Source organism: Urocitellus parryii, chromosome 3 (assembly GCF_045843805.1).
Source record: "Urocitellus parryii isolate mUroPar1 chromosome 3, mUroPar1.hap1, whole genome shotgun sequence".
NCBI lineage: Eukaryota > Metazoa > Chordata > Mammalia > Rodentia > Sciuridae > Urocitellus > Urocitellus parryii.
This window is the reverse complement of record NC_135533.1, coordinates 92,074,161-92,100,887: the sequence shown is the minus strand read 5'-3', so window position 1 is coordinate 92,100,887 and position 26,727 is coordinate 92,074,161. Positions and strand designations below refer to the sequence as shown.

At 36.6% G+C, this 26,727-nt stretch overlaps 1 protein-coding gene across 1 annotated transcript in view; it reads left to right on the top strand.

Annotated features, from left to right (window-relative positions):
• Positions 1-428: 428 nt before the first annotated feature.
• The window catches only part of Tbx20 (T-box transcription factor 20), a 47,156-nt gene continuing 20,857 nt past the window's right edge, over positions 429-26,727 (top strand). Inside the window, exons 1-6 of the mRNA XM_026387636.2 lie at positions 429-555; positions 4,134-4,383; positions 5,466-5,630; positions 9,199-9,307; positions 13,280-13,438; positions 22,733-22,809. Of these exons, the coding sequence (XP_026243421.1) occupies positions 429-555; positions 4,134-4,383; positions 5,466-5,630; positions 9,199-9,307; positions 13,280-13,438; positions 22,733-22,809 (887 nt within the window). The remainder of the gene's footprint in view (positions 556-4,133; positions 4,384-5,465; positions 5,631-9,198; positions 9,308-13,279; positions 13,439-22,732; positions 22,810-26,727) is intronic.

Genomic DNA, 26,727 nt, shown 5'->3' with positions numbered 1-26,727 from the left:
CCATACGGCGGTCGCCACCTCCCGACAGTCTGGGACACTCTGGCTGTACCCAGCAGGGGCAGGGAGAAAGAAGCAGAGGGAGTGTCGCTGACCCCTGGGCTTTTCCTCTGCTGGTTGTTCGTTTCCGGCTTCGGGGAGTCTGTGCGCCTGCAGCGCTCCAGGCAGTTTGCGCACCTTCTTAAGTGTGCCACTGATTCCCTTCCTCTTCCGCTGGTTCGAAGTCTCTGAGGCGCTAGGGCTTTGCGGTGGGAGAGAGGAAAGGCCAGCGTGGCACTCTGGGGAGTTTAGAGCTGTTTCTTCTGAAGTCCCAGGCTCCGCTGTGACTGCACTCGGAAACTTTGAGCTGTTTCGTGTCTTTGTCTTCTTTGGGGAAACTGGACGGCAGTTCGGTAGGCCCTGTCCCTGGCCAGGACCGCGCGCCGGGGACCATGGAGTTCACGGCGTCGCCCAAGCCCCAGCTGTCCTCCCGGGCCAACGCTTTCTCTATCGCCGCGCTCATGTCGAGTGGTGGCTCCAAGGAGAAGGAGGCTGCAGAGAACACCATCAAACCCCTGGGTAAGTTGGATTGCCTGGCTGTCCGTGCAGACAGGGGAGGCAAGTCCTGCGCATCCATCAGTTCCCTGGACATTTTGCGCGGCTCGCGAGTCTGGCGGCAAGTGTGGCCGTTTTTCCTTTCTCGTGGCGCTTCTGACCGCCCCCACCCCCGGCCCTGTGCCTACATCTCAAGAGGGACATTTTTTTTTTCTTTCTTCGCTCACATTTTCTTTGGAGGTTTCACACTATGTTGAACACCAGGGGTATGGCATCTCCAGATTGAGTTAGTAGTCGCTCTCCTTATTTATCTAGAATCCCGATGTCAAATCGGATGTATGGCATATGAGTGTTAGGTTTGTTGAGATAAAAATATTCAAGGACAAATAATAATAAAGCCCCCGTTTAAGACCAAAGGACTTAGGATGCGTGTAACACCTACTTGTGCATTAGAAACCAAGGGGAAGCCAAGCGGTTTCACAAGAAACCATTTTGGTTTTGTGTCTGCTCTGATGTGAGTAGACCGAACGGAGCCGGCTCCTTAACACCACTGTGAAGTGCTGTAGATTAAGCCGCTTCTCCCCGCATGAACCATTTTCTTTACAGAAGGACCAGACTTAATCAGTAAAACTCATTTTGTAACTGTCATTTTCACTTGAGGTTGGCAAAAACATTAACCAGTAACCATTTCCCAGATTCCTCAACTTTTAGTTATACTGTTTATTTAACAACCTTTGCCATTTATAGTAGTCACTAGGCACAGAGTAAAGGGAGAGTAGGGTTTATGTTCTCCTTAACACAAGTGAGTTGTGTGGAAAAGAAACTACTCAAGATAAGTGTTTTAAAATCCCTTTACAATCGAGGGGGAAAGAAGTGTTCTCATCATCTACTCTCGTGTTCTCAGTAAATAATGAACACATATCCTGATCACTTCATATACCTAATATAGTGAAAGTAATCAAATAGCAAACTTAAGGTAATTTTTTTTTGCATTTTAACCAGCCCCAATATTTCCTTTATCCTCCCTATCCTCCTCAAATCTTCAAAAACAATCTTAATATCATACCATATTCAAAGTAATCTTAATGTGAAAGAGAAGAATTAGAGATGAAAATCAAGGGACTTGGGCAGAGAGGCCAGAGAACTAAAATCCCTAGCTATAGGAACCAAGGAAAATGAAACAGAAGATCTTAAGGAAAGACCATTTCAAAAAGTCTCTCCTCTGAGGTCTTCACTCTCCTTTTCTGGTTCTTTCCACCTACTTCCATCTGAATAAAAACCTATTGAAGAAATGGGAGCAACCAGTGAAACCTCAGTTATTTAGAAGAAACCTTAAGGACCAATTTCAAAATCATATTTGTGGGACTTCTCACCATTATTCACCTCTAATTGGGGAGGGGGCTTAATTTTTTATGAAATCCCCATCTCATTTTGGTACCTAGCAGGAAAAGAGAATTTCAGGTTAAAATTCTTAACAGATGTGTGGACAGTGAACTGGGGGACATGCTGGCTCCAGTTGCACTGTCATTTCTATGTTACTTCTTTATTGTTCTGAGAAAAACCACCTTCTCTCTGAATTCCTAAATTCCGAACTATAAAACCATTCCCAGCCCTCATGAACCCCTTCAACGGACCCCTCCCAGACACCCTCAAAATGAGCATTCTCAGACTGGAGTTCTGGCTCAGTGGTAGAGTGTTTGCCTGGAATGTGTGTTGATTCTCAACACCGAATATAAATAAATAAAATAAAAGATTCATTGACAGATAGATAGATAATGAACATTCTCTTAGCTTTTGAGAAGAGCTCAGCAATAAGTGGTAGATGTTCTCTCTTGCATTGGCCAGTTCAACAGAGCATAGTTAATGACTGTAAGCCAAGGACTCCTACAAGAGAACGCCCAAAGGTTCTGTTATGAGACAGCATGGTACCTTTATGGATGTGGTATATGTGGTGTGATGGGGGCACAATGTCCTGTGTTCACCCTTTAAACATATAAGTCTATTTAAAAGAACCAGTAGAGCTTTTAAATTAAGAATAATCAAATCAATTGTCATGCTGATTGTTTCAAGTTCAGAGAAAGAGAACAAGACCATCTCCAAATTTTATCTTCTGATATTTTGAGAAACACATTCACACGATGTCTTTATAGGGATTTAAATAGTAACCTTAACATAGCTCTTATTTTCCAAAAATTAAAAGAGACAAAATTCCTAAGCCTTAGATTTAATCAGTACATTAGGACTGGGAAGCAAAAGACAAGAATAATATTAAGGTTACTCCTTAATCCTATAAAGCCTCATGTGAATGTGTTTCTCAAAATATCAAGAGAAGATAAAATTTGGGGATGGCCTTGTTCCCTTCCTCCGAATTTGAAACAGTAAGCATGACAGTTATTTGATTATTCTTAATTTAAAACACTCCCATGAGTTGGATGATCATTGTATGAGAAGAAAATGCAATCTTCTCTATATCCTGTTTGTCCCACATAAAAAAGTGTGAGAATTAACAAGGGATTTTATGATATAAACATGTCATACGTGCCCATCTACCTTGTACACCTGTGCATACATACATTTAGAACTTGTTCCCAGTCCTTGAGAGTACTTAGAATAGAGTTGCTTGGAGGTCAGCTTCACATTGTAGATTCAAGTAGTTTCTTTTTTAAGGGATGGAAGATAATTGGGACAATTACAAAAGTCCCTCTGTATTCCATCAAAGTGACTGATGTAGTCCCAGGCCCTTATCAGCCTGGCAGGAAAATGTTCGGTTCATCCAGTGGTATTCCGTCCTTGGACTTTTAATTCCATCTTCCTACTTTAATTCCCTGCTAACCTGGATTTGAGGTGCCTTTTCTCAATTCCCGAATCTTTTTGAGGGAAAAAAAATCACATACTTTACCTCTCCAGGAATTTTCCAAGTCTAATCCAAAAATGGCCTAAAGAGTATGCTACGTGCTGTAACAAGCTATACGCTGGCATCGTTCATAAGATATCGGGCTGGAAGGGAGATTATAAAATTTTATAATCTAATGTTGTCATCTCAAAGTCTAGAAAACTGAGAGCCAGACATAGAAATGGAGTTGTTTTTATTATTATTAATCACATCCTCACCTTTCTCCCAATCCCCTGTCCTCCTTTTATGGAGAGAAGGCTCCAGGGGAGAAGGGAAAATTCCTCTCAACCTGGTAAAGGTACTGATTGATATCTTCACTCCCTTGATTTCCAGGAAGAAAAGTGTCCTGGTTGTCAGAGACAAGACTGGTGCCACATCCCACAAGCTACAAAGTCTACATTTTAGCCTGCATGATCACTACCTTTCTCTTTCTTCACTCCTCACATTTTCCCCCCAAATGGGTTTCAGTAATATTGGTAATAAGTAATGGTTCTAGAACTCACTCATTTGGTGTAGTAAGCAAGCAATGGGCGTGTTACTCTATGGAAATGTCAGGTACATTTTGTACAGTGGGATATCTTCCCTAGCATCCTGGAGTTTCTGCGTTTAACTTTCCCAGAGTCACATCCAGGTGTGTATTTGGGATATGCCGATCTTCCTGAAAATTTCCGTGTTTAACAGTGTCATTCTCTATTCTCTTTGCCTCCAGAGCAATTCGTAGAGAAGTCATCCTGCTCCCAGCCGCTGGGCGAGCTGACCAGCCTGGATGCTCACGGAGAGTTCAGTGGAGGCAGTAGCAGCCCATCCTCCTCCTCTCTGTGCACTGAGCCGCTAATCCCCACCACCCCCATCATCCCCAGCGAGGAAATGGCCAAAATTGCCTGCAGCCTGGAAACCAAGGAGCTCTGGGACAAATTCCACGAACTGGGCACTGAAATGATTATCACCAAGTCGGGCAGGTAGCTGGGCCTTGGCGGGTGGGAATGAGGAAACTGTAGAGACCACGGAGGAAGTGCTCAGGGGCTTCCAGGAATTGGATTTTAGAGCTAGCTGGTCCTGGAGCAGGGAAGCAGCTTTGCTGAAAGGCAGCTTCCTTCAGCCAACTGGCATTTAGAAAGAGCTGCGGATGTTTGCATTCTCAGTGTCTGGCCATGGGAAGCCCCACTAGGGCCTTGATGAGGATATTACAGAGACTGACAATGGGCTTCCCCAAAGGACACCGTGGGTGGAGTCTTCTTGTCCCTTCACTCCCGGAGGGTTTGGAGCTCCGGGTCACGCCCGAATGCGGAATGGGCGACTGGGCACTGCAAGGGAGGGAGCAGCTTCCCTATTAGCATCCACAACTTGCAAAAGCCGCCAACTTCCATTAACTACTATTTTTTATTTTTTTATTTTATTTTTTTTAACTACTATTTTTTAAAATATTTATTTCAAAATAAAATTTGGAGGAAAAAATTTCCTGTCTCAAGGATCCCTGGTACGGTGGGCCCTTTGGCTCTGAAGCTGGGCAGACTCCAGCCGGCAGGAAGTCTTGGGGGGTAGGGCGTGGGCAGCTGGAACCCGGCTAAAGCTCCTAGGTCCGTGCCCCTGGGCAATACCCGCAGTACCGTAGTGTCTAGGGAAACCCGTTCTTCGATTCCCTGCTGTTAGGGTTTGTTTGTTTTTATCATCTTTTTCCTGGGTAGCACGTGCAAATTGGATCAGCTCTGGTGACTTTGGGTCCTCTCTAGCTGAATTTTCTCTAATCACACAGCTTCCGATGTTGGTGTGTGGGGGTAGGGACCATAAAACTTTCACCTTAGCAATGAGGATTTGCGTAAAGGTGAAACTAAAACCGTGCACGTTTTAGGAGAAGTTGTGTCTCTGTATTCACATCACTGTGGCTTTACAAGAAAAAAAAAAAAAAAAAAAGGTGGTTTGGGAAGGGATGCACTTGGATGAAAGTCCATCCTTTCCCTCCCCTCCCAATTCGAGTCAGTTCAGTTCAAGTCATTTCACTAGGAAGTGTGAACAGGGCCGGTTCTTTGTCTCTCTTTGTCAGGAGGATGTTTCCAACCATCCGGGTGTCCTTTTCGGGCGTGGATCCTGAGGCCAAGTACATAGTCTTGATGGACATCGTCCCTGTGGACAACAAGAGGTATCGCTATGCCTACCACCGGTCCTCCTGGCTGGTGGCCGGCAAGGCTGACCCGCCGCTGCCAGCCAGGTTCGTGCAGTTTCGTGCTTCTGGATTTTTCTGTGGAGCAAAATGTTATTAACCCCTCTGGCAGAATGTCTCTGGCTTATGTGAATTTTAAGCAGGTCTGTTTTTGAAGCAGGGTTCTGGCATGAAGACTTTTCAAACCTGGAAACTCCAGGGTTGAATGGAAAATATATTAGTCTCTAAGAAAGACAGTTTACACATAGAGAAAACACTGATTTTGTTTTTCTTGTATTTCAAAGTTTTCCTTAAATTTGAATATTTATGAGAAATGTAAACCATCTGATTTATGTTTGTGTATAAAATTTCTAATTGATACTTAAAACCCAACTAGGTAAAAATACTAATGAAATGGTTGCCCTACATTTTTTTTCAGAACAATGTATTTTAGCAGAGGGTTTGCTTATTGTGAACATTTTTTAGTAATTGGTTATATTTGCACATAATAAACATCATTTTGGTAAAATTTGGTTGTTTTTGACAGATAAAGGGTTCAGAGATTTCAAGAAAATCAAACCCTTTTCCCCCCTCCACAGTTTTAGTGGATCAATGTAATTCAACAAGTTAAGACTCTTTTACATGAAACATTACTCAGTTAATGTATTAGGGATCATATGTATTTATTCATGTGGTAGTCATTGCTAATAATGTTTTTCTAGGAATATACTGTTTAAAAGAATTCCACACACACTTTTATTATTGTTGATATTTCACTCAAATGACCATTCTGGGGGTGGGGGGGAGCATGTATTTGTGAATAGTAATAGCTAAAGCTACAAAATCTAACCTCATAATTTAATATAAAACAGAATATTAGTTGACTTTGTATTTTGTGTTTAACCTCATAACTTTTAAATTGTTTCATGACTATTTTTTTTTTGTGTATGTGGGTGGGTAACTGAAAAGTGGTGTCAGATAAGAATTTACTTAAATGTGCAGATTTTGAAGTTATGACTGATATATATCTAGTATGGAGTTCTTGTCAAGACACACAATTTACACATTCAGCTCAGATATTCTACTTAATCAATAGTTGGTCACATTACTGAGTTTATTGTGTGCTAAATCCACTAGAGAAAGGATTATTAGCACCCTTTCAGTTTTCTTAGAGTAGGAAGGTCATCTTCCCAACCTTTCTAAATCAATATATTAAATAACACTTAGGACTAAGACATGTCTTTAAAATTACAACTCATATTTTTAGTTGAGCAAGATGTTACAGTTTACAATATAAAATTAATGGAACTAGTATTCTCTATTATTTAATAGTCAATTTACTGTTATTCTTGAGCTTCCTTCTGAACTTTTTGATATGTTTTAAATGAGAGAGAGAGAGAGAGAGAGAGAGAGAGAGAGAGAGAGAGATTTTAGCCGATTCTTAACTGTTTTTTATAAACACTCTTTTTTGTTTTCCCAGTCTTCTAAGAAGTTAATCGCTCTTATTTAACATGCATTTTCTTCCTATCTGAAGGTATGGGGAAATGGTGCAGGCCAGCAGGACTTTGGAAATATGACATGTCTTGTTTATGTTACTAATCTGTTCTGGTTAGAGAAAGAAAGCTTGTACCAATACACTATCTTAACTGAAGCATGTTTAAGCTATTGCTGGAATTTTAAGTCCTCCTTGGGAGGGGGTCGAGAGGGGAGGGGCTTCCTGTAAGAGTTTTCATTTATTCTACTTCAGTTTATTTATGTTGATATTAGATAAAACTGTGTAGTGGATTATGGGATATAAATATTCTGGATAATTTAAGCAACTATTCTTTATTATCATTGTCAAAAGAAATAGTTTGCTGTATTCTTTACCTCCCCAAAGAAAAGGGGGAAAATTGGGGGAAACGAGAATTTTTGTACTGATAGAAAAAATTTTTTGTGGTTCTAGGTCTTTGAAGCACTATATTTTAAAGTCTGTTGGTCTGTCATTTTTAATCAGAAGAAATAATGCCTGACAATATTATTTGATAGTTATGGGCAAGACATTTTCATATAGGACATTCTTTTTTTAAAAAAATGATTAGTATGTAAATGGGTTACTATTTACTCTTAATGTGATTATGTACAGTGACTGTGATACTTTAAAGAAGAAAATTTCATCAACTTCTTGGATTTTCAGTAATTTTGTACTTTTGGGGGAGGGTAGGAAAGGATACTGATCAATAAAACAACTGCACTTATAAAATTACAGAGGGATGAATTTGAAAAGCTATTATTTCTGTGCTATAAAAAATGAATACTTTAATGAAAGCAGTCATGAGCACCCGTCCTAAGAACAGTGAAACAAACACCTGAAGGCTTTAAAGTTCTTCCATGAATCTGGCAAACATCTTAAATGCTGTTAGCCTTTTCTTTGCTTTGCTCTGAGTGGGCTTTGTGAGTTCCAGCCTGAGTTCAATAGTCTTCTATTCTTAGTCTTCTTGACAAACCGTGGCATAACCTTCTTGTCCTGTATACAAACGTTACAAGGAAATGTTTTTGTGACTTCTTTCTCTTGCTTTGCCCAACCAAAATATTAATGTTTAATTATATTTATAAGACTCCTAAATGGAACCTCCATATAAATAGCCTGTTTCATGGATAAAGGAATTTATCAGGGTTGGGGTGTAGCTCAGTGGTAGAACTCATTCTTTGCATGTAGAGGCTCTGAGTTCAATCCCTCAGATCTTATTTTTTTCTGTGAAAACCAGAATTTCACCTTCCCCCTCAATAGTTCTTTAATTTCCCTCTGATTTCAGAAAGGTTTTGTCAAGAAAACATCAGGATAGAGATTTACAAAGAGTTGTACTTGAGGTAATGGTTGCAGGTATAACAAATGGCCTATGTTTTGCTGTGAGTAAAAGATTGCCTTGCATATAGGAATGGATCAATAAATGATAGATTTTTTTCCATCAAAACTTTTATTTATTTGCTTAAGCTGTTTTACAAATGAATTGATTGAATAATTCAAAGCTTATGCAGCTTGTTTAAACTCTTATTTAGTGAGCATATAAACAGATGATGATGAAAGTAGGTGACAGTGTTTAAAGTACCAGAAGGCTCACCAGAATGTCAGCTCTGATAGAATTCTCTATGTTCCTGTATGAAAATTCCCTTTTTTATGTTTGCAAAGAACATGGACTTTAAACCAAGTCACTATTAAGTTTAAATAAATGGATTCTCTAAAATTGTTGCCTCTTTTAAATTCTTTGTTTACCTTGCTTTTTAATGATACTTGTAATAGGAACTCATGTAAATAGTCTTTTTCTTCTGAAAATACCTACAAGATTTTGTGTTTGGTAGTTGCAGACTGGTAGCTGACTAGATAGATAGAAAAAAACAACCCATCTTTTAAAAGTGGCTTGCTTGGCACATATAGAATACTTATTATTACCCTTTTTAGATCATTGGTGCATGAAACATAAGATATGTTTTTGAATTATTTTAGCATTATTTATATTAATAAAATGGAAGCATACGGAACAAACAAAATGAGCCACTTATATAAGGTTTATGTGTTCCTGTAGGCACAGAACATTGTACAACTCACAGAGACAGATTTTTAAAAAAGTGTCTCAATGAAGTTCTCTCATGATTTTAGGCTCTACGTGCACCCAGACTCTCCCTTTACTGGCGAGCAGTTACTCAAACAGATGGTGTCTTTTGAAAAGGTGAAACTTACCAACAACGAGTTGGATCAACATGGACACGTAAGTAGGGTGCCTTGGACTGTGCTGGTACTTTGGATGGAATGGAGAAGTCATACAAACGTCCTCTCAGTCCTTTCCTCCCTTCCCACTCCACTTTCTGATTTTCATCTCTGAGTCATTCTATGAGAACATTCATGTGTTCTTCAGGGAACCTTGACAGATTTTGTCAAGAAGCCATTGCACAGATGTCATGTGCCACTGCCCTGGGAGAAGGTCAGGGATCTTCTGTGCCATGGGTTTCCCAACACTTCTGCAACTGCCTTATCACCTGAGTCGACTACACATAGGAGGCTATTGCAAACTGGTCTTGGCTTAAGCATCTAATTTCTGTTAGTAGTGTTTCAAAAATTCAGCATAAAGGAAACGGGACTAAGACTTTCCTTGAGTGTGTTCTATAGAACACATTCATGTAAGATGCAATAGAATAAAAGGGCTTTTTTTTTTTAATAAGTTTGCAATGCTGTTTACTTATTTTGTATCCCCTTTTGGAGAGTTTTGTAAATTTTAAAACAGAGAATCCTTGCAATTAAAAATGAAACATTTATTTTGTGTCAATAGAGAGTTCATTAAAATATGGAAAAAAGTGAAATTATAACCATAAGCTCTTATCAGTAGATAATAGAACAAATAGTCATTGATGAAGACCCTTACACATTTGCCAGAATTCCTTTTTAAGGCATTATCTGTGATGTGATTGAGTGCTTCTATATGGCAATTTACATAATACATTTGGATTCAGTTTTTATATTAAGAAACTTTAGACAAACTTGCAAACTTCTTTTCAATAAGAAATTACTATCTTTTTCTTTCTTTTACCTCTTTACTAAGTAAGGATTTTGTAACTTAAGGTTTTAGTTTTTATTGAATCTGTGCCAATTAGAGGAAGTATTTCAAAATCTTTTTCAAAGATGTCTTTAAATAGGTAATTAAATAGAGAGTTCTAGATACAGTTTCAAATGACTGGATTGAACCTGGAACCAACTAAATGGCTTTTGGTGTTACCACCATTCATTTGCCCCCAGGCCTCCTTTATAACATCAGTCAGGGTGACCAGGTTAACTTCTGTCTATTGATGGCGCTATTGAGATATTGAAAGTAGGTTAGTAAGCTTTTGTTGTTTTAAGTACTGACCTTTATGGATGTTGACATAACTTCCTTTCAGTATTTTATTTAATAATAATAATAATAACAATTTTGATGTGTCCATTCATGGATTTTTTTTCAGGTTAAAATTTATGAAGCATCCGAATGATTTTTTTTGTAGGTCAGTGATAATTTTTAAAATTTATTGGGCACCAACTGAAATCTTTGCAAGGAGAAAGGAAATTCTTTTATGGGTCTGGTATTTTCCCTATGTGAAGCTTTTAGGAGGATTATTTGGGTCATTCCAGAAAGACCTGACTGTTCATCTTGAGATAAACTGTCCAGAATTTAAATGTCTTTCTTGTTCATGACAGCTTCATGGTGGGACTAGCACTACACTGGATTTCAGGAGCTCTGGGTTTTAACTTCTTCATGTCAAGATCAGACCTTGACAAACTATTGCTCAGATCCATTAAAAATTTCATGATTCAATATAACCCTTGGTCACCAGAATGAGTGTGTTCTGAAAATTTTAACCAAAGATTTTTTTGACAATGTGTTGTGGCTTTTTTGAACATGTTCTGAAGCCCTAATACAGATGCAGTTTTAGCCTTATAACAGGGCAATTTCCTATCCCCAGAAATTTATTTTTGCAATGAAGCAGAGTCCATATTTCTTTTAATGTTTCTTAGCTCCAGGAGGCATGGTGACTAGAGTCAGAAACTCTGGGGTCTCAGACTGTTTGGTGCATGTTCCCAAATGAAATTGGCCTTGGGGGCAATTGGAAGTAGGGGAAAGGGTGTTATTTAAAGCTTACTATATTTTTTTTGTCATTTCAATATGCATATGTATGAGGGGGTGTGTAAATGATTTGAAAATTATTCTTAGTAGAACATATAAGGAATGTTGAAGTTTTTATTTTTTCTTATATCAGTGTTGAAGACAAATGCTTCCTTTGGTTGATTCAAATGTATTCCAGTTTTGTGATTAGCATCAGTAGCATGAACTTCCAGGGATAAATGTATTATGCAAAGAGATGACATTATTTTTTAAAGTTTTATTTAATTCATTTGAAGTTCTAATTTGTTTCAGTTATTCCTATTCTAGTTTAGAGTCATAAAAAGGTGACATATGCAAAATTCAATCCCTTCCCTTCCTGTTACTTTACTTTGGCTTAAAAGTTAAAGAGACTGATAGAGATTGATTATATTGTTCCCTCCATATCAGTGGGGGTTGGTTCTCAGACCCCCCCCCCCCCCCCGTGGAAAGCAAAATTCATGGATGTTCAAAAACCTTTATATAAACTTATGCAGACTTTGCATATAACTTCCTATATACTTCAGATAACCAGTAGCTTATTTATAATACCTAATACAGTGTACAGTTGTTATACTATGTTGTTTAGGAAATAATGACAAGAAAAAAGTCTATATGTTCTATATATGCAATTAAAAAATTTTTTTGGATTTGAAGTTGATTTAATCTGGAGATGCAGATTGTATATAAATTTATCCCACAATATCTAGCACTTAATTCTGCTAAAGCCTATTGGCAGAAACACTCACCACACCCATGTTAGCAGGAGAGCAAGGGAGTCATCAGCTGCAGTATCAGTAGCAGCAACCAACACTGAGTGCCTGCGTGCGGCCCTGCCACACTGTTTATCAAGTGAGTGTGAGAGCCAGTCTCTCTGCTAGGGGCTTAGAGGAAAGCAAATAATGTAAGCCCCTCAGCCCAGGAAAGAGACCCAGTTTTAGACATTTAGGTAGCTATCTGGGTGATAGTGGGAAGAGGTGAGAAATTTTTATATCTAAAAATGTGTTTTGTTGCTTACATTTCATAATGAAAATGTTTTATATTTTATTTAAAAGATAAATGAAAGATGTTGTCTCTTAGTTGCCTTGTAACAGGGTATCTTTATTATTTCTAAGAATTTGTCAGCTTTAATCAGCTATAGAATGGAAGATGGCCACCACTGTGATTCAGATTTAGCTTTCTTTCTTTTATCTTTTGGCTGGGCAGATACTAAGAAATTGAACCCAGGAGTACTCTACCACTGAGCTATATCCCCAGCCCTTTTTATTTTTATTTTGAAACAGGGTCTTGCTAAGTTGCCCAGGGTAGCCTTGAACTTACAGTTCTCCTGCCTTCCAAGTAGCTGGGATCAGAGGCATGCAGCACTGTGCTGGACTTCAGGTTTCATGTTATAACTGGAAGTTTTGAATGGGGGAAGCTGTCATAAATATGAACAGTAGAGTTCATATTTACTGAGCATTTCCTATTTCTGTGTGCTTTACCAGGGTTATGCTGTCTGGTCCTCATCAGAGCCCTACGAGGTTAGCCTTGTTTTTGCATTTGAGAAAACTAGAGGTTGGAGAGTTTTAAATCATTTGGTCCCAAGATTAAAGAGCTGTAAAATGGAAGATCTGGGATTCGAACATACGTCTGTCTTATACCATACATCCTTTCTAAGTTATTTTACTCCGGCCCCTATGAGTCATAACCTGGCCTCCTAGAATATGTAATTTTTTTTATTTTAGAAAATTCAGACATACATTACTTTTGGCCTAACTAATAAAAGTATTTAAAGACTTGATTTTTACCAAATGAATAGAACTTATCCTCCAGACGACCCACTCCTTCTCCCTCATCATTTTAGAAAGGACCTTTGAAGCAAACTGGGTTATTTGCAGTTATTTTGGTAAAATGTGATTCATAACAATGACTCTGCAGAAGTGTGTGAAAATGATTTGCCTGGAATGGAAAGGATAGATCCTAATCTTAAAATTGAATTTGAAATTATGGATTTGATTTTTCTTGCTTTGCCTCACTGTACTCTTTGGCTGGCTAAGTATGTAAAATTCAGTACTTTCTATCTCTTTGTTGTAGATCATTTTGAATTCAATGCATAAGTACCAGCCAAGGGTACACATCATTAAGAAGAAAGACCACACGGCCTCCTTGCTCAACTTGAAGTCTGAAGAATTCAGAACGTTCATCTTTCCCGAGACAGTTTTTACAGCAGTCACAGCCTACCAGAATCAGCTGGTGAGTGCACAGTGCACAATTTAGCTTCTGCAGAGGGTAAGGACTTAGGACACTTCAGTTGCCAGCCCTCAGAATGGTTGTTTACTTAGGATAAAGCTACTGAATGGCAGCCCTAGGCCCTCTAGGGGTGTGATGAGTGGCTGTATATGACATCATTTTACTTTCTAGAATCTTCAGATTCCGAGTCAGTTGTTCATTGCCCACTCTCTGCCCCAATCTGCCTTCTCAAATTTTCTTTTTAAATATTTTTTTAGTTATAGATGGACTTTTTAAAAAAATTTATACGTGGTGCTGAGAATCGAACTCAGTGCCTCAGACATGCTATGCAACTTCTCTACCACTGGGCTATAACCCTAGCCCTACTTTTTCATATGATCTTTTCTAGAAGATTATCTGCTTCTTTTTTCTCTACCTCCTGTCAACATGTACAACCCTGTCCTTGTTGCTCCATAAAATTTAAAAGTTCAGTTTCTCTGATTAATTAAACACACATCTTCTTGTCAACTGTCCAAACTACTGATACTTCAGATATCTTGTGAGGTTGGCTCAATTGTAATTTAGAATGATTCTAGTAAAATTATTTTAAATGTTTCTTTAAATAATAAACTGCAGTATGTAAACGGTTATGCATTTAATTAACATCAAGATATTTAATTTATATTCTTGATATTACATTTCAAATTTGTGCATTTTATTTGTCCATAAAGTTTATTCCAACATAGTAAATATTTATCAAGGTCCCAGTAAGGGCCTAGCACTGTTAGATACATTTTCTTCTTTTGTGGTCAGCATGAGCTCAAGAGACTTACAGCAATAGTAACAATCTACAGGTGAGGAAGTTGAGCGAAGAGGTAAGTGACTTCTGTAGTTCAGAAACACCAGAATTCAAATTCCTTTGGATATTCTTCAGTAAAAGGGGCTCAAGCTCTCAGTGTACTTCCCGATTCAGTTGTTCATAGCCTGGTTTCGTATCTTGCTTTTATTTGATTAGTTGTGGGTAGTCAGGACAGTTGCTCTCCTCTTGTGGTATTCTTGAGCTTTAGTTTCTGAGTGAATAACGACGAGGTACTGCCTGATAGATGGCTCAGAGTCCATCATAGGTTGACCAAGCAGAGGGAATATGGTATAGGCTCTTAGGAAAAGCAAGATAAAGCCTAGAGCACAGGTAGCCCATTGCTCATGAAGGAATGGAAGCCCAGGAAAGGGATGTGGGCAAATTGCCAGAGTGGGTATGTAATGCTTGAGGACCTACAATTCCTGTATGACTTTTGAGTAGGCTTTATTTCACCACTGTGGCTGCCATTTTCCTTACTGATAAGTTAGGGCTAAGAACTGACCAGACCATCTTAAGGGACTGCCATGAAGATTCAGTGAAAGCAAACATGCCTTTGGACGGTGTCAAGCTGGACTATCTCAGGCATGTCAAACGAGAATTTGTCATTGTTTGAATTTTAAATTTAACGATGTCTTTTCTCAATGAGATAAATGAGGGCATCGTTGTTATCCTGTGAGTCATCTTATTGCAGAAACAAAACAAAGTATTTTACCTTTCACATTTTCTCCAAAATGACAACACAAGAAGAGAACCTTTCAGAGAATGCCCAGCTAAAACAATGTGTACTGCCTGAAGTCCACAAAAGCCAAAAACCCTAATGCTTGTTGCCCTGAAAATCTGGAATTTTGAAACCAGTAGTCCCATTTTTAATTTACTTGAAGGCACATGGAATGCAGATATCATAGATTCAGAAGAAGTTTGGGAAACATTCAATTCATTTTTATACTAACTGAATTTAAAACCTTGATAATACAAATATCAGATTTACAAAAATTTAAGAAGCCCTGTTGATGTTTCAGAATGAAGTAAACACTTGTCACTTGGACATTTCAATACTTTTATCTGAATTCTTTGTAAAAAGGGCAAAAAATTAGTAATTGTTTTTAGTGAAAATTATAGAGACAGATCAAAAACTAAAGGAAGTTTCTATATATAATGCATTAAATTTAGTTTAGCAGGTAACAGAGCAATCATGAATAAATATAGGTAGGACTTTTCATAGTACACTGAAATAGGAGCATATTATATATAATAATAATTTCAGTACTTACTATGCACAAAACACTGTTTGAAGGGTATTTTATTTTTTACTTTTCACAGTGATATTATGAGATAGGAACAACAAAAGAGAAATTATTAAAAGAGAATTTTGAGGGCTGGGGATGTGGCTCAGGGCGCTGGGTTCGATCCTCATCACCACATAAAAAATAAAAAAATAAAGATGTTGTGTCCACCAAAAACTGAAAAATAAATATTAAAAAATTCTCTCTCTTTCTTCTCTCTCTCTTTAAAAAAAGAGAATTTTGACCAATTTTTAAGCAAAATTTGTATTCTGCATTATACAGTTGTTAAAATCGAGGCAGAAGTTAAAAAAGTCACCCAGAGTGATCTTACTGCTCCCATCACAGATTTAAATCCAGGTGGTTACATTTGAGAATTGTTTTTAACCTTCAACGTGTAGGTGCCTACTGTTCAGAACTCATCTTCTCTCTACTTTTGACCCTTATATGCTGAGACATCCTTTTTTTTTTTTTAAATAGGGTTTCATCTCTTTATGCTCTTTTTTTTTCTCTTCCAAAAATACTCACTGCTCATCTGCTGTGTGAAGGGTTCCATTCACACTACAAATTATTGAGTGTAACTGGAGGGTCACCATCCTCAACTGGAGGTCAGAAGATATACTAGTGTTAGCTGTAACTAATAGGAGCTATATGCTTTAATGTCATATTATCTCATATAATTATTTTTCCACTAAACTTTTTACTTAGAAATTTTCAAATAAGCAAGGAAAAATGTAGTGAATGTACCCTCCTTTTAGATTCAACAACTGACATTTTTCCAAATTTGCTTCATCTCTTCCTTCTCTCTCCTATTTGTATACATACTTTCCCTTTCCCTGAATTACTTGAAACTGATATGCAACATCATGACATTTTATTACTAAAGACTTCTACAAGTGTATCCTGACAATAAGGATATTTTTATGACCATAATATCTTTATCAATTAATAAGAATTATTCATTAATGTCATCTAATATTCAGTTCATTTAAAATTTTTAGGGTAGACCAATATGTGTTTGGTAATTTTTTTCTCTCTCTCTTCACTAGGCTCTAACTCAAGTTCGTAGTTTGGATTTATTATTTCAAATTTAGAAAAACCTTTCCACATTTTTTTCTTAATCTATTTAATTCTGACAGTTATCCCTAAAGGAAGCTCTATGAGCATCATTTTGTAGATAAAAAAAACTGAGGTTCAGAGTGGTTAAGTCACTCGCCCAAGGCCACAGTTTTGATAAACAACACGGTCCATCCTGAGGTTTTGATCTTCCAGGTTTTAATTCTTCCCTTTTGGTGGCATTATGGTGTGTTTCAAGGCCAAGGATATGACCACTGCCTGTGTCAAAGGTTTGAGAAGTGAGTTTGAACATGTTACTAAGTTAAAATAGGTTAAGATAATAATTAACGCTGACTCCAACACTAATTGCTTCTCTTGCTAATGTTTTATTTCTAATTGATACTATAAATGGACTTAAAATCCAGCCACAAGAATCCCACTATCCTTTATTGCATCGTAAAGTATAAAGATTAATATGATTAGTATGTCATTTCATTGCTGAATAACCCACAATGGAAGCATGTGAATTCAGAATTAACTTCCTCAGCAGACCCTTTTGTGCCTTAGTTTATTTCTGTGCATTTGCCTTTAAAACCACCATCTTTAGTATAAACCCTTTTATAAATGTGAAATTCAGTTAATAGTCCAAAACTTGATTTTATATACTGATAGGCCAGTTTTGCAAATGGTTTATAAATCTCAGAAGATGAATCAAAATTCCTAAAGCAGATGCTTAAAAACATGTGGAATGAATAAATCAGTTTGAAGGGTTTAGCATTTTTACTAGTTTTATGACAGTTTCTAAAGTTTTACTTAATTCTTTCTAGGTCTCTGTATATCAACAGCTTCTTCAGTGTTAGGCTGTTTATGCACTGTTTTCCTTACAGTAAACATATGCTACAATAAGTGTATAAGATATAAACAAAGTAAATATATACTGTGTATAGCATAAATATTAAAATTTTTTCATGAGTGAAGAAGAAGGAAGTAAGTAAGAAAAAAGAGGAGAGGATTTGAAAGTTGATATTTAGGACCACTTTTTATCTTGAATTTTGGATAAGACCATTCTTTTTATTTCTATTCAAATCCAAATCAAAGTTTTCAGTAGAATTTGTGGGGAAAAAAAGCTTCTCATTTATTATGGCTGGTGGTTTTATTTATAAGTAATGAAAATCAAAACTTTTTTTTTTTTTTGCTACTCCTTTCTCCTTTCTTTGCAAGGGAATGATTGCATTTCTGTACATTATTAGATAAAAGCTAAATACATTACACTTTCAACAAACTGTTTTATAATTTAAAATTTAAAGGTCATGCATTGCTTTTGAGCAGGCAGATCATTGCCTTAGAGTTGAAGTGTAGGTCAGGTTTCATTTTTAAATGCCTTTGGTCAGATCTTTTCCTGATAATTGGAGAAATGGTCTCTGAGGGCCAGTTTCACCTTGTCACTGGGAACCCCAGATTAGGTTCAGAGTCCTGTGATATCACTGGGAATCAGGACACTGCAAAAGCTTCCTTTTGACAAATGGTGGTGTCAAAAATCTGCCCTCCAATGATGACATATATATTTGCAGATAATATAGATTTTAAAAGAGTAAATTTTCTCCAAAAGAATTTTATTATGCTCTATATTGTGGAAATCATACATACAAAATAAAAGCAGCATTGTATTTTGACTTGAATTAGTCATACACACTCTACACTGTAGGCGCTCTTAAGCAATTACAATTACTTTATGTTCTTTTCACCAAGTAAGAAACATGGCTTCCTTTAAAAATTGATTTTGAATGATAAAGAAGCCATAGCCCTGGTTTCTCTATAAGTGATGTTTCGTAGTTGATCCTTTTTTGATTCTTCTTTTTTTAAATCTTTGACAAGGGTGATCTTGTCCCATGGCACACCTCAGGCTTCCTGTATTAGAGCATGAGTGAAATGATGTCCAGCTGCAGCCGGGACTATAGTTCAGCTCTTCTCTCTGACCAACTCTCAAGTGCGCTGCTTTTTCAGTTTTCCCAGATTTCAGAAAGGGATGTAAAACTACACCTCCTGAAGTGAAAATCTGCCTGTATAACTACTGGCTTTTATTTAAATAGTGAGGAAGGGAATCTCTCTCTGATCTCTTAACATGTGGTTACCTAGAATGTTAAAATTTTACTATTTAAAAATCATTTTATCTTAAAAATTAGAAAATGAAATAAAATGCTTTTAAGTAAATTTACAGTTTTAGTTAGTCTGTAACTAGTAAAAGGATGAAATCATATTTCCGGCTGCTTGTTGTTGAAGTAAAGCATAACATACATTTTGAGTCTATTAGTGTGGACACCCAGGTAAATTCAGCCGTCTAGCTTTATTATGGTGAGTGTGATGGGCTCACTGAGAAGTTGAACCCAGGTCCCTGTGCTGCCAATTAATACTCCAGAAAAAAAAAATTAAGGATGTAGTATCAACCAAGAGTTCCTATACAATTTTAATGATAATAGATTTTTCCCCTCTAATATATAAAAGGAATTATGTTCTCCAGAATTAGACAAAGTGGTCCATAGAAAATGTAAACACCTGGTAATTGTCTCGAAGTCTTTTTTCTAATAATATCAAAATGTAGAAGAAAAAGTTACCATTGATAGTTCTGGATTATGAAAACTGGGTTTAAGAAATATTGAAGTAGAGAATTCTAATAATAAAAGAAAATTCAAAAAAATTTGAAAACTCACATTAAATTTAATTCAGTTCTTTGCTCAAAGCTGTGGCAGTAACATAAAGGGAGACAGTGAACAATACATTTTTAGAGTACATATTCTATATGGTGTTAGGGACTGAAGGTTTTAAGATCACTCCACACTCATCACATTCTGACACATTAATCTTTATTTTTGGAAATATGAACAAGACCAAATATATTTTGATATCTTTTTTCAGGGACAAAAATATTTAGAAATTATAAAAGATAGATAATCCCTTCTGTCCTTTTAGTTTACACTGGGATTTAAAAAAGCTTTCCATGGTTCACATTTAAGAACATCTGTAAAAGAATTTCTTACAATATGAGCTTTTCTATCTGATTTCTTATCTGCTATTATCTCTAGAACATTTAATCACTGGAAAATCCATTCATTTTTTTTTGCTTTTATAAACATGCTACTTGAAGGAAAGCTCACCTTTTTTATTCTGTCCTGTTGTTTTGGCTTGAAATTTTCATCTGGGTTTGATTCATCCTTAAGGTGACTAACCATGCAGGGACATGGTGCCACCTTTCAGTTCCAGTTAGCAGTGCATCTCTCTGCCTGCACCAAGAGACCATGTGTTCTTTATTTATGAACTATTCAACATCTAGCACTGTACATGCAAAGTAACCCTCATCAAGTAGTTGTTGATGAATTATTGCAAAAATATTTTCATGAACTATAGAACACCTTAGAAATATAAAATATTTTAAATTATAATTGTTCAGTAGACCAACCTAGATGCCATTCAATAGATGAATGGATAAAAAATGTGGCATATGTACCCAATGGAATATACTGAGCAAGAAAAGAGAATAAAATCATGGCATTTGCAGGTAAATGGATGGAGTTAAAGAAGATAATGCTAAGTGAAGTTAGCCAATCCCAAAAAAACAAATGTCAAAAGTTTTCTCTGATATAAGGATCCGTAGCGGGGTAGGGATAGGGAGCATGGGAGAAATAGACAAACTCAAGATAGGGCAGAGTGGTGGGAGGGGAAAAGGGAGCATAGGTTTAGAAATGATGGTGGAAAGTGATGGACATCATTATCCAAAGTACATGTATGAAGACACGAATTGGTGTGAATGTACTTTGAATACAACCAGACATGAAAAATTGTGCTCTATATATGTAATAAGAATTGAAATGCATTCCACTGTCAAATATAAATAAAAAATAATTTTAAAAGATCAAAAAAAAATAATAATTGTTCAGTAGAAAGAGACATAGCTCTTGCCTTTGAGGATTTTAAAATCTTGTTGATACTTAGAATCCTAGAATACATTGATAGTGTGAGTATTAGGAGATATTTATGATTTATTTCAAACAAACAAAAATTTTTTCCTTCCTGAAAAATCAACCTTCAAAAATAAAGTTCTAGTCCGCATGAACAAATGGCTGGAGCTGACAACTCTTTAGTAAATGTTAGTTATGTATGAGAAAAGGTTCTCTACTAGCTTTTGATGGCATGTTATAGAGGCAACCTCAGGTGACCTGTATATTATTTGTGTATATCCTCTAAGTAGATGTTGTTCTCCATTGTCATCAGGTTGTTTATTTATCTTGCTTATTTTCTTCCCTATTTACCAATTTCCATAACTAAGTAAGAAGGAAATTAGTTACTTTCTTTTGGTGCTCTACAGTGGATGTTCATGAACTAAAGATAAATATTTCTGAGAAACTTAAAGCCCTTAAAGGTTATTACCACAAACCCCATCTTGTGGCTTCCTAGTGTAATGGATAGAATAGAGCTGTCCATCTGGTGGGAATTGTGCAGGAGAGCTTCCATCTTTTTTTTTTTTAATATTTTTGAGTTGTCAATCAATCTTTTATTTATTTATATGCAATGCTGAGGATTGAACCCAGGGCCTCACACAAGCCAAGCAAGTGCTCTACCACTGAGCTATGACTCCAGCCCCAAGAGCTTCCATCTTAAGGGAGATGAAGAGCTTGTGTGCAATTTTGCAAGTTTAGCTCACATTAAGAAAACTAGAAAAAAAACCCATCTTTTTTAGTGAGAAAATAAATTATGTGTTAATGATTTGAAGGGAACTGTGGATATACTTTAATTAGAAAAAGTTACACTTGGCAACATATTATTTCACACTCCCTATTCTAGTTGTTATTCCTTATTTTGAAGGAAAAGGACATTTTTCAATCCATGACTACCTTCCCTGTAAGAATATTTTGTATGTGTTTTCCTTCAAAGATTAACATGGGGTCTAATTTTGATGCTGGTGAACTGTGTCTCTCTTGGTAGGTTTCCTCTGTTCTAATTCAGTTACTGACCAGCTGTATCTTGGTCCTTACACCTTTGTGCCTCAGTGGAACCATATATCAGAGGAGGGCATGGGTTCAATGCTCTCTGAGGTTCCTTTCAGCTCTGATAGCAATTTTCCATGTCAAGTATCTTTTAATTAGTATCTCATCTATTTTTTGCTTCACAACCTAATGTATTTTTCATTGGAGACATGGTACATATGATTTAATGGATCTTTCTACTTTAATGTTAGTATTATAAGAATTATAAATACTGTTGGGTATGACATCACATGCCTGTCTTTCCAGTGGCCCAGGACACTGAGGTAGAAGGATTCCAAGTTTTCTCCTTATCTTCAACAGGAGAAACGTCAGCAACTTAGAGAGACCCCACCTCAAAAATAAATCATAATGACTAGGGATATAGCTCTGTGGTATAAGCACCCCTGGTTTCAATCTCCAATACAAAAAAAATTATAAATTCTTTGGCATAGACACTTAATACTGAAGACTGCAACTCTTATTAGAAAGTATTGCTTTCCATATAAGCATAGAGTTCTATAAATAACTTTGTATGGAAGATAACAAAAAATGGACTAATTTGATTCTAATTTAGTCAAGAGGAAAGAGGGAGGGGGTACACTTATATTCTGAAGACTTTATAACATGTATTTATGCTGTGTAATTAATATAGTGTTGAACATGAGGCTATGATTAGCCATTTAATTTTTTTATTTATTATGACATATGTACATGCTGATAGTATTAACAAAATCTGTTGCCAAATCAGAGTGAGTTTGCAGTTTTGCTTTTATTCCCCATTTCCCACCAATGCTGGAATTGTACACAGCTCTCCCACTTAGGGAGCTGCCCCTTCTGCAGTTGAATTCTAGCCTTTCACTATTCTCTTAAATGATTCAAACTCCAGTTTATGTCTACCCTTGCTGCAAGGCCCTCAAATCTAATTATGTTTATCTTGGCCATGATCCATTCCTTCTGTGAACTTGTCTAACACTGAAACCCTGCTTACGATTTGAGAGACATTATGATATTCTTGGGGTGCTATGAAAAGTGAACAAACTTTCTGATTTTCCCTCCTTGAGCACAGAAATGAGATTATTTTGTACCCATTCTTTTTTTTTTCCAGATAACCAAGCTGAAAATAGATAGCAATCCCTTTGCCAAAGGTTTCCGGGACTCCTCCAGGCTCACTGACATTGAGAGGTAATGAGAATTCTCTGTTTACTTTTTTGTCCAGATAAGATAAAGAGAAGAGTGAGTTTGTAAGAACACATGCCTTTCGACGCCAAGGAACCATAACCTTTCTGCATATAGTCTCCAGTTCTTTGCACCCTTTCCTTCCAGTTGTAAACCCCACAGATATTCAGTTCTTAAGTTTTGACAGCTGCTGCAACTGGATCTATCATATGCTCAGTTTGAGTAAGGAGATGCTTTGGTTGGGGCACTCATTTCACTGTGAAAAATAGGACTTTGTTGTTATCAAAGTCTTAGTCCTCTTGATAGTATTAAGTTTCATGTTTTGAGGAGTGACAGTCTGCATAAAAATGAAAACTTGATAGCCTTTTGCCTTCTGAAGTGGATGTATTTGCTGACACCAAGAGTATAAGGTTAATTTGGAAGTTTGAAACAAGGAAATGTAATTTAATTTAAGGTTACATGATTTTACCTATAGAGTAGATGTCTTATCTTCAACAGGAGAAATGTCAGATCTCAGGACCTGTATGAAGACAAGCAATAGTCATGTACCTATAACTTAGCTTACTTCTTCTCAATTAAAATGGTTCATGCAGTTTGAGACCATCTAGGTCATGGGTAATGACTATATCGAGATTCATAGTTTGCCCAATATGAATGTCAAAAAATATATTTCCCAAAGAAACTTCTAACCATATCAGTTATTTGTATTTCTTCAACACACTGTCTCCCTATATTTAATTTTTTACGTGACTGATGTCTGTGTTGACAAGGTGAGTACCTTAGATCCCAGCCCTTTGGTTTACTTGTGTCTCCATATCTTTGTGTGATTTCTTCACCAACTCCTATACATTTCTGCCACACTCTTTGTTACCCACCACATAGCCACATCTGACCTCAGCACTTCTGCCCAATTTCTCTTGGCAACTCATATTAAAGGATAAGGATGTCTGATTCTTCTTGCACCTTCCCAAGTGTCAGAGAAATGGGGAAGTGGTTTGGATGGGGAGAAGAAATACAGAGACTCAGTTTGGAGGCAGAGGATCAAGCAGGACTGGCTGAACATTGGATTCAAACTGTGGAATTTGAATCAAAAAGAAAGATTAATTAGTTGGAGAGTTTCACAAGTGGTAGGGGGTGGAAAGGTCAGGGTAGGATACTTGGGCTTATGGTTGCAAATCCACTGCAAAATGCAGAGAAAAGACAGGGGGTAATTCTCCAGGTAGGTGAATAAGTCAGTGAGAATGTTGTAACCAGTGTGGGTAAGAAAGGAGTTTACTTACAAAGCCTTCTTTATTTATGTGTGACTTTTCCAATTCCTCCTTCTGAGGGCCAGAAACTCGGATGCAGATGAGTTTGTGCAGCTGGAATGATTTTAAGTGAATTTTTCTTCAGTTTTATATGGGTTTCAAGTATGAATACCAACAATGACTCAGTGGTGCAGTAGTAATATATTTCCAGTGTGTATGTACTGTCATATCTCCTGTCTCAGATCAGGGGGTAAGCATGATATATTGGGAGAAAACCGTCATGGGGTAGGGTTGCAGCTCTGCCTTTTCCTAGGAGAATGATCCTGGAAAAGTCACTGAATCAAAGTCTCTTTCCTAATCCAGAAAATGGACACAATAATCTTGCTCACTTTGAAGGTTTATTGGAGAATCAAGTAAGAGGACATGTATGGAAGCACTTTATAAAATATAAAAATGCAAAATAATTGCAAGCTTCTCATTGCATTAGGTGGGCATTGCCTCTCACAACTTGTCCACCATCTAAGGCTACTTTTAATGGTCTCAATGAACTACTCTTAGAGTAAAAATAACCTTGTAGTCACACATATGCTCATGAGATAGGCGTACACAGTCTGACTGCCCTTTAGAGCAGCAGATTTGATAATACACGTGGCCACATTTTCCACTTATTGAATAAGCATCCTGATGTGAGAGCACTCACGTGTATGTGAAGCTAAGTAGTTTTCAATGGTCTGAGGGCCAAGAGAGCACTCTTACGTGACTAGCTGAAAGTTTGCAAGATGACCTAAGTAGTGTGAAATTGGCCAAGGTTTTGGATTTCATTTCCAGGTAGTTAAGTCTGAATTTTTCCTAAACAGCCTTTGGGGATGGGACAAATCAGATCAATTGATCTTTAGAGACCTACAGAAATTAAATTAGTCTGGAGTCAGTTACTGCACTAAACCATCTAGTAATTGAATTGCTTCTTGTAACTGATTGAAAACAGCCCCATCTGTAACAATATTGGGAGCTTTTCTTCATAAGAGATCTGAGAGAAAAACACATCTTTTTATGACATGATGACAGATATTGCACTTTTCTAACCTAATTGAATATGATGTTATGAATATGTGACCTTAATGATTTCAAGTTTCCTGTTCGAGATTTACAACTTACTGTGTAGGACAACCGAACAAAAATGCCTTTAGGATCTGATCTGTTTGTCTATACCTTGAAACTCTGTTATTATTCCTTTTGTAACTGCACTAGCTTCGTTACTATTAAGGCATTAGGTTTTTCTAGGTTTAATTTTACTACATTGTGTTTGAAGAGTGGAATGTCTCACGTCATGTATAATCTTACTTTTCAGGGACAACATCTTCCTCGCTTGTAAAAGAAAACCAATCTTGTTATCAAAAATAGAAAGTATATCCACTATGGACAGCTAAGAAGCGGTCTAAAAAGCCCAAAGGGATATCTTAATGTAATCTAATTTCTAGTTATTTAGATCAGAAAAAGAATTACCTACTGGTTCCGTATGATAAATAACTACAGACAGTCTGCCAGTTGGCATTTTCTTTTTTGCTTTAGGCAGAGGGTACATTGTGCACTACACAAAGGCACAGTATTCCACCTGAGAAAGGAAAAATATCTGAGAATTTTTTTTTAAGAAAATGATTTCTTCAGAAATGTTTGTTTTATTAATTTTTCCCTTTTACCAAAAGAGCTCATGCTCATTGCAAAAAAAAAAAAAAAAAAAAAAAAAAAAAAAAAAAAAAACCAACCAAACAAACAAAAAACCTAGAAAATAATGACAAGGAAGAAAAAGCATAAAAATAATGAGAATCCCATTCAATTAGAAATAACCACTGGCAAACCCTGTTATCTGTTCATTCTTTCAAGTGCTGCTCTCTGCATGTACAGAACATTATTTCCTTTAAAATTTGTCATGCTGCACAAACTATTTTAACTCTCTATTTACCTAATAATCTATACCTATGACACACTTTTTAATGGCTGCCTATGTTTTCATTATGTACCATTATTTATTTGACTAATCCAATGTGTTGGCTACTTAAGTTCTTTATTATTATTTTGTTTTGCCATTACAAGTATGTCAGGAGGAAAATGATTTTTTTAAATACATATTCTTAATTATGACTCACATAATTTTTGTGGGTAGGACAAATACCCACAAGTAAAAATGCTGGGTCATGGCTTATACTTTCTTTTCTTTTTATTGTAGTGCTATTTTTAATGTAAAAAATTGGGGGGTAAGAACATAATGTTCAATAGCATAATAATGGTTTTTAATGAACTTTATAATCATGGAAATTTTAAAAATAGTGGAAAATATACATAAAAAAATTACCATTTAACAGTTTTTAACTGTGCCATTCCATGACATTAATTATGTTCATGATGTTAGGCTGCCATCACCTCTATCCATTTCCAGAATGTTTTTACCATTTCATCCTAATAGACACTCTGTACCCATTAAAATAACTCCCCATTCCTTTTACCTCCAACACTTAGTAATTTCCACTCCACTTTCTGTCTCTGAATTTTCCTGGGGTGGGTACCTCATATAAGTGGAAAGATACACATGTTTTCAATCAATTCAAGCTTCCTTTCAGAAAGACTGTATTAACTGCCCACTACCCTGCACTCTTGTCAAACATGATCATCATCTTTTAAT